At 39.1% G+C, this 14,318-nt stretch overlaps 1 protein-coding gene across 1 annotated transcript in view; it reads right to left on the bottom strand.

Moving 5' to 3' along the window:
* Positions 1-14,318, bottom strand: part of adgrb3 (adhesion G protein-coupled receptor B3) — a gene marked incomplete at its 5' end in the record, with an annotated part of 106,751 nt that overhangs the window by 47,938 nt on the left and 44,495 nt on the right. The window contains 5 exons of the mRNA XM_079229592.1: positions 3,817-3,918; positions 4,198-4,362; positions 6,253-6,417; positions 7,173-7,337; positions 12,682-12,843. Coding sequence (XP_079085718.1) covers positions 3,817-3,918; positions 4,198-4,362; positions 6,253-6,417; positions 7,173-7,337; positions 12,682-12,843 — 759 coding nt within the window. The remainder of the gene's footprint in view (positions 1-3,816; positions 3,919-4,197; positions 4,363-6,252; positions 6,418-7,172; positions 7,338-12,681; positions 12,844-14,318) is intronic.

Below are 14,318 nucleotides of genomic sequence, written 5' to 3'. Positions count from 1 at the left end.
CATAATCCAGACCCCTCTTGGTAAAGACGGCAACACACAACAGACTATCTTCACATTGTTATCCAATGATCTTTTAAGTCCTCACACTCCGAAAAAGTGTATTTCATGCAGGCTGGCTCTACCTAGAAATTAGGATTTTACGTTTTGGCTCTGACATTCTTAAAGGTCATTGTGAAGTGAGAAAGACTGTGCGCTTTAAGTGGGAATTGCCAAAAAAGACACAAAGCAATAAGAGGTCAAGTTCCTGAAATGACAGATGAGAATCTTTTGTCTGTATTGATTTCAAAGATGAGATTAAATCCAAAGCTACGGGAAGGCATTCAAAAGATGCTTGATCACCTGCAGTCTGCAGTCATTTCACTATATACTGTATTTTGATGTTGAATTCAGCAGCACTAGGAGACACAAATTGCCCAAGGCCAAAACCATTTAAAAGTGAAATGCTTGGACCAGAGCTCGTTTTTTTGTTTGTTGACAAAAACTGTTTTTCAGAGAAAATTAATACCTACTAGCAAGAGCTCATGTGATATGCATTACTGAGGTGGGAATGGGCGGTTAAAAGTACCAAAAGAAAAAGCTTTCCCTACTTTTAATGGAAATAGATGACAGTTTTATTAATGTGTACTTAACTTTTGGTAAATACATATAGTTTTCTCTTATGTAGAACTGGATCTCTCAAACTGCCAGTGGGATCGGGCCAGTGAGGTCAGATGAAGAGCAATTTTCCTTTTGCTGTGATTCTGCACCAATCTGTCATCTCTTCTCGCATCATCAGTGATGTATGGAGAGCAAGTTGAGTATGAAATATTGGTAGGTAGAGATGCGCTTGATTAAAAAGCAAGGCTGCACTCCACTGAGGCGGTGACCTGTTGCTGTCCAAACAATCCTCCCTAAGATGGGAGGCTCAAACGGTGTTTACTGCCCTAGGAGCTACAGATAAGATGTGTCTAAAAGCACTCTCTGAGACAGTTTTTTTACAGACTTAGTGTGTAGAAGACACATCTTTGTTTTAGGGAAAGGAACCCTAAATATAACACATACAATTGTCTCATTCATTCTAAAGGATAATGTCTTGTGTTTGAGCACATGATTATTTTCCTCCGTGTTAACCTGTGGAGTGTTTGTTTGATAGCTCGTGGTTCTGTTGCTTTGATTGCTCCTTCTCTCAGTTGTCTGACTCAAACTTTAATTGATAATTGAGATTCAGGGCTCTCCTTAGACGTCTACATGAATAAGAGCACAATAACGTTTACGTGCAAAATCTCTTCTGCAGAGTAACGAGTAACTGCAGGTGTCAAGTAGGGAAAATAATGCATCTACTAGATTATATTTCACTAATGGTATTCAGCATATTTGATGTTTAGCAAATATCAAAGCATATGTTATTCACTTACATGTTATAATGTACATCACTGTAAAAAGGAGGAAAGATGATGAAGCACATCAAGAATTCTGTGCAGTATTAAAAGAAAATCAGAAACTGCTGTTTCACTTTAGCCTTGATCGAGGGCTTTTGTGTTTCCCAATGTATGAACCTTTGTTTCGATGATACAAAGTGAACAAATATCATCTGCTGTGTGTCTCTGTGTGTCTCTGAGTGTCTCGTCCCGATTTGTTCTGCCTTCTCGCCTCTGGTGGCAGTTGTCATCCATGATGACCGAGGCGGTGCTGACGCCTCTGCACCGGGTGCTGTTCCTATGGTGACCTTGATGACGGCAGTGACTACGGCTGAATAGACTCGGATGACCCCCCCCCCCCCCCGACATATTTGGACCCTTCAACCAAGCTGTCTTACTGCATTCACGTCGCACAACTTACATTTCATCTTTGTTTACCTGCTCTCAGTAGCCATCACATGTCTGGCTCTCCTGGAAGGAGGATGTCTGTCTGTGAGGCGTTCTGGTTCCTACTCGCATTTTCCTCATTAAGAGTATAGTGTGGGTTTGACCTTGATCTAGTGACAGGTCAAAGGATGGGAGGTGTTGTTTTAAATTATAGGTTCAGAATGTGGGCTTTGTGAAACCCACTGACACTGGAACTGTGATTATTGGCTTTACAAATAAAGCCTTTTATCATGACACTGCCCTTCTTTTGGGCAATCATGACAGGTCCTGGTTCTCTGGTAAAGTGGAGCGGCAACCTGTGTGCGAATTGTTGTGATCGTAGTGCAGTAGCACAGAGTTCACCATCACTGATAAACACGTGTTGACCTACTGTATGATAATGACACACAACAGCACACAGACTGCAGTAATGACATGTATCTCTGTATTACAGCAGTCAGTGAAAGCTCTGTAACAGAATCCAAATTCTATAAAAAAAAAAACAACATGTAGGATAAATGAGTCATTAATGTCAAGGGTCCACAACAATGATTTTATAATTACTTTAATTTATTAATGTGATCCCGCTCAGTAAAAACACTAATTAGTTTGGCTTTATAAAGGCGCCAACTGTCTCACCCTGACTGACTGAGTGACCTGGATCTGGCACATACATTAAAGACACTTCTTGGTGTAAATTAAATTCTTAATCAGCAGTGGTGTTAAATTTCCAACAACATTGTACGGAGAGGAAGAAAAAACAAAAACAACAGGCCCTCCTGGCGATCTGGAAATAGCTTCGTATGGTGCCAAACAGTTATTAGCCATAAAAACTAATGTCAAGCCAGGAAGCTAATGTCATGCTAGTAAATCTTACTCTGCGCAACTTTGCCGCAGGTGAGCCATCTGTGAATGACAGCATGTTTGCTGCTACATCTACTTTGCCAGTTAGCTATTTCACAGGGAAGAAATGTCGACTCAAAACCCCTTCAATTGATTAAATATTTTACGAGAGCTCAGCGTGTCAAATCAACCGGTAACTTTAGCACGCAGCAGCGCTTCATTGTTCTGTCTTGTTTGTTAGCAAACTGACCTTCAACAGGAACAAAAACAAAAAAGATGCTTCGACAGAGGTTGCATTCTTTCCCCCCTTTCTCCCTCCCCTCTCTCTTCTTTTCAAGAACTGCGTGTTAGTCTCACCCTATTGGAGAACTCACACCCTCCGCTCTAATGCTCTTCCCTCCGTGCTCATTTTAAAGCTTCTGCTTAATGTCGGAGAACAGACCTCTGTGTGTTTTTCTATTTCCTCTCTCAGAATCACAGTTGACATTTAGTTTTCCATTCACACGGATGTAGCCATGAGTTACATCACTGCATGTGGAAATTGGATGAAAGGGTATGTGCCTTCTCTGCAGACGGAGATGTTGCCACAGTATATAGTTTATATTATTATCATGATGTTTTGCTGATTTGTTTCTGTGAAGATTAGTCAGGCAGCTTTAAAAAGTAAAAGGCTTGTTTGAAAAGACAGCTTGATATGGTGGCAGGAATCTACCATCATTCCTCATAATGTAGCATAATTAGGCAGTAGCATTGTGATGTGCAGTCTAACACTGATACTATAACATTAGTGTAAAATTGCTGGGTAATTTTACCATCGTAGAGAGACAGTTGCATTTGTTGGAGTGATTTAAACAGCCATTACGCCAAAATGAGTCAACTTTAGGTCAATCAATGACATGTTTTTGCAGTTAAGCAAAAGGCTGAATTGACATCATACATATTCAAATATATTCCATCACTTTGTTGCCTTTAATGAGCAAACTACTCTTTTTGTTTCACTCCCACAGGATGGGTCACAAAGAGTTTTTAGTTTTTCCTGAGGGGAAGAAAGACGGGCAATAATAATATAAGAAGACTAGCCTAAATAAATGATGGACCTCTGCATGCACACTAAACCATTTGTAAATAAAGCTATTGCTCATGTCCTTACCTGTGGCATTGGGTGGGCATCTATTAAAGGCCAGTTCTCCTGAAGGCGTCCGTCTCCACACCATTGATACTGCATAGTCCTCCGGACAAATCTCATAGGGCGCTTAAAAGCAAAGTGGCACAAGAGTAACTATATGGATGCAAAGAGCTTTTTAGGATGTCTAATATGATGCAACAATTTCTTCATATTACACACAAGGAGGTATGGAAATATAGGTGATCAAATCTGTATAGTGTTGGTGAATATGAGAATGCCATTTAGTATTGTAATATAATCACAACTTTTGTGTGTCGGCACGACATAATAATAATAATTCACTCATCAGAAATAATAATCTCTTCACTTTCATTCAGATGTAAGTCATGTTATTCTTTGGCTCACCTGGACAGCGCTGGTCACTGCACTTTCTGACTTCCTCTCCAGTGCCATCACACTGCTGCCCAGTCGCCGCTGCACCCTGACACACCCGCACTCGCCTCTGCCATCCGCCGTCGCAGGACTTCGAGCAGCCGCTCCACGGACCCCAAAGATTCCACTGTCCGTTAGCTACAACAGAAGCATCCTCGGTTAGAAACAGATACTCTCAGAGGCATTAAAAAACAACAGAAAATCAACCAAAATTATACATCACCGTGTGCAAATGTTATCGTGTGCCATTTAAGCTTTTATTTTTATGTTATTGATTTTTGATTACATTTATTTATTTTGCTATCCTATTTCGCTATCCATTCATTCAGTTTGCAGATGCAGTTTGTTGGTAATATTCCAAAAATGAACGAGAGTACTTTGAATAATCATGAGAATGTGTGTTTTATGACTAAAAGAAGGTACTTGGTGAGTGCTGATAATTCCCCTCACTTTGCCAATATTAAGCCGCATTTATGCTGAAGTTTCCAAAACCAGCAGCATGTTTTATGTCCTTGTAACGAACACTGTTAAATTGTGCATTAGACACAAAAACAGATGCTTCCCTTCAGCAGCGTAGTAAATCACATGCCCTTGTCTGAACGGAAAGGTACAAAGCCCTGTGAGCAGGAAACACACTCCACTCTCATTCTAACCTCCACTTACCCCCTCCCTCACACGTGCAGGGCTATTTTGTGTCCTACAACTAACCTCTGTCAGGATTGCTTCCGGAGGTGAAACAAAACAGAAACCATTGTGACCTGTTGGCTAAAACTATCCGCAAGACATTGATCAAATGAAATCCCAGTAGATACTGACGCCTCTACTTCACATCAGGGCAGCTGATTTCTCAGACAGATGCACGCTCATGTGTTTCAAAGAGCTCCTTGTTTCAGCACTCCCGGAGAAAATCTTTCAATTTTGAAACGCATAACATTAATTAAAATCCTGCACAGGCCTTCAATATATTCATTAGTCTGTTTTTTTTACTTTATTCTGTTTTGTTTCATTCTTTTCAAAGAATGCCTGTTGCCTTTCAGCACACTAAATTACTCAAATATATATTGAACTGTTTCTGAAAGACATAGCCTTTTGGGTTTGCAATGAACTCTTTCTTTGTGTTCTACAAAGCAAGGCAATGCCACTAGCAATGAACACCGTTGTTAAATGAAGGCCTGGACTGTGCTGTCTCAGTAATGCTGGATCTTTCATCTCAGTAACAAAGAAATAAGTGCTACATATGTAGGCCTCATTAATAAATGAATGGATTGTATAATGCCTCCTCTCACTGTGAGGCAAACAACAGCATCGCCTGCTTCATTATCATCATTATCATGAGCACAAATTGGAAATACGGAGTCTCAAGCATGTGCTATTTTGGTGGTCAAAGAGAGCATAAGGTTGACTGGCGTGGTTACACAACATTTCAACTGACTTTTAAAAATTTGTGAGGAATCTCTTCGCCACACACATACTAGTGAACTACAGAACAAAAAAAAATGTTTTAGCTGCTGCAGTGAAAATTGCATCAGGAGATTATGAGAGTGCTCCGGCCCTTCATATGATCAGACAATTCAAAGCCTGATGGAGACCGCTAAGCCGACATCTTTCAGCCTCTAATACGTCTATGATGTTGACAGACAGTTTGGACAGCTAACCCTGAATTATGTGAAAGGCATACAGTATATCTAACTGGATTTTACAAATCCAATTGATAGAGCATGGTCTTAAACATTATTCTTGATTCTTACAACACAGCTTTGTTTCTTGCTGCAGAGGTTTTCAGTACGTACAGAACGAGTGAAATCAGGCTGCATGTGTACATATATATATATATATATATATATATATATATATATATATATATATATATATATAGTTATTTATTTTAGCACTCGTTGTTGTAATGATGGCGGCAACAATGTGGGACGGACAGTTTTTTGTCTCTCTTCCCACTCCCCCCATTTCAAAACATGATTTTTGAATTTAGACATCAAAGCGGATACAGAATTAAGAGGCTCAGGATTTTACCTGTGCAGTCAGGATTATGGCACTCTCTGCTTTCTGCCCAGTGACCGCGACACTCAGATCCCCCATGGGCGGCCGCTGAGCACTGCCTGGTCCTCTGCTGAGTGCCATTGGCACAGGTCACCGAGCAATCGCTCCAAGAGCTCCACTCCTGCCACTGTCCGTCCACTGAGGCACCAACCACAACCCAACAAGCATGTCCCATGTGAAGGGAAAAAGAGAGGGCAGACAGAAATGGGAGGAGATATTCAGATTGCTATTCTCTCACAAATTGAAAGCCAAATAACAGACAAATGACATGACTACTTGTGTATTTTGGAGAATTGTACTGCTGGTTTCCGAGTCTGGTTAGAATTTAAAATACATAGCCAAAGGCAAAAGGAGAATAAAACATAAAAAGTGTTTTTGTAGAATCCCCTCGTATAAAGATGTAGATTATTAATGCCAAAGGCACAAACTGCAGAATCTATTTGTTAGCTGCCTTCCATTTTCCATGTCTGGGCAGAGAGAAAGCATCTGGGATTGAGTGGTTTTCACTGAGTGTGTTACCAGAGCAAAGCTAACATTTACTGTGTGGAAAAACTCATCATCTCTAATCTGCTTAACATTCACTGCAGGCAATTGCGGGTAAGTGATTTTGACGTCAGTATTACAGTATTGACTCTCAACTAAACCGCATTATTGTGTAAGCATGTTTACCTAAAATGCACCACAAATCTGGCTTCCATTCAGCTTTGTACTCACCTTTGCAGTACTGTATGATTATGGGATACTAGATAGGGGTTGGTAAACTGTTACCATTATCAATAATTGATCTTTTGAAAATGATAATTTACCTTTTACATTCCTCCCATCGTCATGCCTTCGGGGACAGTTATATTACTATTGTTATTGTTTAGATTGAGAGAGCAGACAGATGATACCTGGGCATAGGGCTATGTTGCAAAGCTTAGTCTGGGTCTCGGGTCCGTCACAGGCCCGGCCTCCATGCTGGGGAGGGGCACATATCCTAGTCCTAGTGCGGTGACCTCGGCCACATGTGAATGAGCACAGGCTCCACGGTGACCACTCATCCCATACACCGTGTACTGCGGGCACAGAAAAGGCATCAGGCCTTATCAATGTCTCTGTTTCTGCTACAGCATAAACAAGTCCATGACAAACTGCCATACAAAAAATGAAATAAAATAAAATAAAACAATTAGCAACAAAACTGATGTAAATGAAACACTGAGCACACAGACACGGTGAGGCTTCACAACGCCCCAGCCACAAGCTTCAATCACCTCCTTTAATACAACTATAATAAATGCTACCCGACTAACAAAGCTTCAAACAGCAGCAAAGCTGGTATAGAATATGATAACTATGTCAATCTTCCACATGGCAGTTTTCAACAGACCATAGCAACAATCAAATCCTGACACTCAGGGTGCAGCAGGCCTGCACAGTGTTACACTTTGTTGAGTCTTCTTTTTCGACTGGGAATGTACTGGCTGTGGACCTTCAGGTTAACGTGGGCTGACAATAGTTTGGCAAATCTGTCGTCACACCAACATACTTATCATGGAAATACGAAAAAACACAGTAACCGCCCATAGACTGGTTCCAGACCTCCAAATAACTGCCCACATTTCATGGTCGGGAAGGAAATGGCCATTAAATATCAGGCAAGACAGCCCAAAATCCAATTTCATGCTGAAATGTTTCAAAAGGCATGTTTGGTATTTCTGGAGATACTGCCACTACAATCAAAATAATAAAACATGTATTAGTAATACTTAAAAAAAAACATCAACTGTGAGATGTTATATTATCAAGGTTGGGGTCTTTGGATAAACAAATGTTTGAGAAAGATTTAAAGGATTATTTTACAAATTATATTAAAGAACACTTCAGATAATTTTTAAGCCCATTAACTATCACCAAAATAGCTTGTATTATGTCTAATTGTCCTACTCTTAGCTGCTTATCAAAATACAGTGCAACTTTTTGAGTGCAACTTTTAAGTGAAAAAAAAAAATATATATATATATATACATTTTAGCTGGCAAAATACATTATTCCTCTCGCATCTTGGTTTGCGTGTAAGTTTAACTGCGTTCTAGTCGACAGATGGGGAGTCTTTATAGAACTGCAGAGCATATTTGCTCTTGACTTATAGCTTTACTTTGGAGGAGGACATATGGGCATCTGAGAGACAGAATTTAGACACCTACTGTCTTGTCTCTGCAGTTTTGGTGTTCCTAAATGTACACGCTGATATCAAAGGATGGCCACACTCAAAATGTAAAAGTTTAACCTCTGTTATAAGTTTCTAAAGCAACTGCTGGCTTCTTGAGCCAAGTGATTTTACTGAAAGAATTGAAGGCTCCAAAATTAACTTTAAGGGGACGGAAATTGTGTAAAACCCAAATCCCATTGCAATTACTTCAGTACGGGTATACTGACGATATATATGCACAACAAACAGTGTACATTAGCAGCAAAATCTTTGTTTTTTACAGGGATATACAATATAATAAAAGGCTGATGTGGGTCTGGCCATGCCTGGACATTTCCAGGTGTGCATTGACTGAGGCACAACAAAAATACAATTATTTTTAATGAAAATAATTAATTATAATCAAAAACTAATTAACGGAGTGCACACAATATATCTGTTGGATTTTTGTATCATCTGTTAATGACAATTTAAGACCTTGTGAATGTGACTACTTGGTCCACAGTGAATTGGTTGTTCCTCTTTACAGGGTTCACTATTCGTATCTTGTACAGAGGATTAAAGTTCCTGGAGTATATTAGTTGGATCCCAGGATCAGTTGGAAAGTCGTTGGATCTTAGGATCAAGCTGACGGTTCACCATGAGGCGGAGCTTCCGTCTGTCCCAGCTCCTACCTCTAGACACTGTTTTTATGTTCTTAGCTAAGTGTCCCATGGTGGCCGAAGAGTTTACTTTGAAAATGTGAGTTCAAAGCACACAGTCACCAAAGCTACTGTATCAGTGATGCAATAGGATTTTGCTCTGATCTGCGGCCATGATTTAGAGGGACAGCCATGAGCAAGTGTTCTGTGTTAGAGGTGAAATTATTCATCAGCACAAGATGACGGACAAAGCAAATGAATTGGCCAAGAATGTTTTCTTTAAATTGTGATAAACTGGGATTTAATCTATTTAACTGATATCATTCCGGTGATGTTTCACCTTTTTAACGTGTTAGCCTTCCTCTTGTGCTTATCTGTATTCACCATATAGTATTCATATTTTTTTCCACAGAGTTGTTTAAGACAGTTTCCACAAAAAATACAATCCCTTCCACGCTTATCCTAAAGCTGCAGTTTGAGCCTGTTGTGCATAACAGTGCACTTGGCTCATTCTTATGAACAATGTAAAAACGAGGATCAATGGCTCTCGGAAATGTTTTTTCCAATAGGTTTTCCTCTTACACTGGTTTCCGGGTCCTCATGTTCAAAGTAAAGAGACCTAATCGCATTGACACAGTGAAATCAGAATAATACTTGTCATTAGTTCTTGTTCTCTTCTTATGCAATATGTTTTTATTATACATTTCAACATTCCCCTATATTCGTACTTGTTAACAGGTGTTATTGCTTCATGTGTCAACAGAAAATGTCTCTTACTACTTCGAGGATGTGTTTTATCATTGTTTTTCCTAATTCGTCAATAATAAAAGATAGAACGTCTTCTACTCTTTATTTTTAATTTGTCTTTTGTTTGCACTGATTAATAATTGTATGATTGTGAGTTTTGTGTTCCAAGCACTGAAACATTACATTTCAGCTCATGCTAATTGCTCAACAGATGCCATTTTGCATTCCAACCAAGTGATCTTATTGGTAGCAGCAGGTGTTCAGTAGAACTACAATTTATTTGAGGCAAAACAGTATTATTGGTCAATGTTCTTTATCAAATTCAAATTAAAAACTGTTATTAAAACCTAACAGCCACAGCCTCCGATATTTAAAAAAAAACATATGCAAGAGACATATCTTTGCACTTGACGTATGACATATTGCATCACTACCATAGGCACCAAAAGTGGTTTATTTTGAAATAAATATGCAGATGTATTAGCACATCCTGTAGAGTGGGAAGGTGTCGGCACATGCTCGTTTGGTTTGATACAATATATCTGTGGTGGTAAACAGACAATACTTTAGTGCCATAATTATCTTCAAATAGACATGTAGAACCACCCTCTCCAACCAAACTACACATTGTGAGATGTGTGTTTTAAGAAATAATTGAGTTTGATTAAAATAAATGAAAGTCATGCCACCCATCTTGAAAGTTAAGCAACCAGGACAAGTAATAACATCATACACAGACTTGTTGTACTTCAAATATTGCTGTATACGTCTGCAGGGTTTAATCAGAACAGGGAATGTTGGGTTGAATAATTAAGATACAATACTGAATGCTGATACCAACCTCATCACGTTAAACTCTGTGCTGCAGTATAAAACTGAAGCATTTGGAGCAGTGGGCAGCTGCGAAACACCCGGGGAATAAGTATGTAAATACAGTATGTTACTATAGAAATGTCAAATAAGACTGGCCTGCTTTCCTTCTGCAGAAAAAAAGGAGAAAAAAAGGAGGGAAAAAACGGATATCTAAAGGTGCTGTTGGTTGAGTTGGAAAAGGGAGTAGTATTTGGTAAAGCAGAAATTATTGTATTTGGCAGATAGATGAACAGCATCACAATTTGTAAGGAGGCCCAGCATTTCTAACAACTCGCCTGCAGCGCCTGATCCGTTGCTCATCGATGATGTCGATGCTTTCAGCGATGGTGACTAAGGTGAAGTACGGCTCCTTTTAGACTGGAAGTGACGTGTCTTTAATCCAAGCACTCTGTTTTGGAGGTATCCTTCCACCTGGGCATACTACTCACAGTTTGAAGAGAGTGAATCGATTTGTCTGCCTTTTCGAATATTAGATATAGATTCTGTTTATGTGGCACCTTGCCAGGTGGGAATTGTTTATACAAGTTTGCTACTGTAACTAAGCAAAGTTATGTCAGCTCCATTTTTAGGGATGACTTGGATGACAAGTTTTGTGATCCTGTTGCGAGGTTTTTAATTAAGTGAGGAGATACAATTACAAGGACAGCAATTTAACAGCAATGCAGGACTACAGTACACTTGATATGGTCTACTTCAAAACATATGAAGCAATACAATTAATTAAGAATAGTGACATTTTATAAACCTTTATTTTTGCTAAAAATTTAAAGTTCTATCGCAGTCTTTCTCATGTGAGGAAAGTCCAAATTGATTTTGAGACTGTGTTAGAGTTTTATGGTCCATTTATTTGTGTGATGAGTGTTTCTGTATTATTGTGTGAAAAACAGTTACAGATCAACAATTAGCCGTGAGCAAAATAAATTCTGCAGGTCTTGAGATAAATCAAAGACAGTAATTAATTCACATGGGCAGCTCTCAAAGTTCTGGCCCTAAATTATTAATTATTCTTCATGTAAATTATTTCATATACTTGCAATTGGGTTGTGTAGCTTTTGAGAAATAGGAGATTCAATGCTGTCTGAGCTAATTATAAATGGCCATAGAGGAGTCACACCAAGACAACTGTTCTTTTGAAATGACTCATTCTCTTTCTAGCTCTTAATGTCCACGCACAGTAAGAGTGACCCTGTTGAAGACTGCACACTTCCCACTTGCACATGCCACATTTAAAAATGTAAGTACAGTACATCATAAATCAGCTTTTTCAAAGGCTGCAGCATTCTCATCAGCCATAATTACCTAAGAGTTTATGATGCAGACTCAGATGCACTACCCTTTACTGCGCCATCAAATACTTGACTAAACACGAGTTCAGAATCTGTTTTCTAAAACAACATATTTGTCTGCGCAAACAATCCAAAAAAGGGATAATGGTGACTTGCATAGAACGACCCGCTCTCCTACCAGACGCAGACAGACAAACATTAGCGCGCTGCAATCACCAGTCATAGAAGCATCTGATGCTGATACCTGACCGCCAGTGACTCATCTACCCTGCCATCACGGGTTGAGGAAGAAATGCCTTCCAGCATGTTTGAAAAAATGCTGCCAAGCTATTTTAAAATGCAAGACTGACCTTCAAGGAAATGAAGCTGACAACATATCAGTGTCTACTGCTCCCCAAGCACCAAGCAGAACCACATGTCTTTAAACCATTTCAATGCTGATGAATTGTCTTACAGTTACATGAAATGGAAAACACAAAAGTGATAGTGAAAAAAATCAAATCAAATAGCAACAAAGAAAGAAAGCATTAGATTAACTGCAATAATAATACATTCTTAAATAGACACATTGAAAAGTTTGTTAAAACACAGCAACACATTTCCTCCGTTCAACAACAAATGATCAAAACATTAATATTCAAGAATCTGCGGCTAACACTACCTGGACAAGGGGCAGTGTTATTGCAAACCCTTGATTCTCTTAAAGGGCCGATGCAGTGTGTTCCGTATGGTGTGACACATGTTCTGGTTCGCACCTGCGACCCTTGACCGCAAGTTACAGAGCATGAGCTCCACTGGGACCACTCCTCTGCACCTGATTCACCTGTGTGGGAGAAGGGTGACACTAGTTAAATGCAGCAATATGGTCCTTGGGCAGGGCTTACGGGGCGGGGGTGGGGCAAGGTGGGCGGGGTTGAGTCAAATGGGGAGGGGCCAACATGAGTCACGGTCTTTAGGATTTATAGGAACACTATTGTACAGTCTATACTACCTTCCTGTGATCTTTGATAAATACTGAATCTACAGATGCATTCTTCTGACTAATAATTTCATTTGTATGCAACACAATAAAGTCCTTTGCAATTTTAGACACTAGGTGCATTAACAATAGGAGAGGTGTCAGTGAATCAGCCTTTTTATAACACATTTAAATGTGCATTTATGTAAAGATCACAGTGAAGGCACAGCTATGATTATAAAAAAAAATTAACAGCAGACATCAGGGTCACATCTAACTGTTTCATTTCATCCTAAAAAAAATGCATGCATTTCAGTGAAACCCAATAATATGCTGAAACAAAGTAAGACCATCAATAAACCAAATGTCATAAGAACATGGTGACATGCAAGAAAGACAGCGTCTGAGAAAATAAAATGAAATCGAATGGGTGTTAGTTCAGAAAGAAGCCTGAGAAATGGATTTCCTTGCACTGCAGCAAACTATCTAGTTTCCTTGACAACAGAACATATTAGGTGTTTTAGACGATGTTTTAAATACTTTTCAAATCCATCTTAACCTCTTAACTCCCAGGGGTGCAGGAAAAATGAGAAAGTTAGCGGATTTAATTCAGCAGATTGCAGCCATTTTCATGTGTGTGAGTATGGCTAAAAGCACACTCACTTGAGAGTGTCCTCAAGCTACTATTTCAGCTCCAGAATAGGAATGGATCATGTTTCTATTGCCCGGCCTTTGTGCCAATACAGAGCTTTTGGCAAGCAGACTTTGAAGTAGTTCAACTCTGCATGCAGTCAAATTTATATTAAATATTCATTCATAGCATTCGGTAGCAGATTAGTAAAGGATATTTGTTCCCTTCATCTAAAGATATCTTTTGAGTTAAATTTAAAGGAATAATTGGAAGAAACAGCATTGAGCCTTTCAATCTTCATTGTCCAAAAGGTCCAAATATCAGAAAGCCATGAAATGCTCAATAAAGCTGTATATTTGGATGAGGCAGTGGGGTGATTTGAAGCCATGGTAGCCTAAATGAAAAGATTATTTGGTGAATGGACAATAAAGTTCCTGCGTCAGAGTAGTCACCGAATAATTGAAGTTTGATTATGTTAAACCCTCAGGTGAAGTATTCACTTTCTTGGAGGCTTTGGGCATTTGAGAAATAATTTAATACAAATCAGAAGTATTTCAATTGCAGCTCTGAATACATTTATGTCATTTGAAATCATCAAATCATAATATAATTTTAAACACAACATGCTAGTTTCTTAGCATGCTATGTCAAGGACACATAGATCCATCCAAATAGGGATCTAAACCCTGCCCTTAATTTTGCAGATCAT

The sequence above is a fragment of the Taurulus bubalis genome (assembly GCF_910589615.1).
Source record: "Taurulus bubalis genome assembly, chromosome: 14".
Taxonomy (NCBI): domain Eukaryota; kingdom Metazoa; phylum Chordata; class Actinopteri; order Perciformes; family Cottidae; genus Taurulus; species Taurulus bubalis.
Note: the sequence above shows the minus strand (reverse complement) of the source record. Positions and strands in the feature narration are given on the sequence as shown.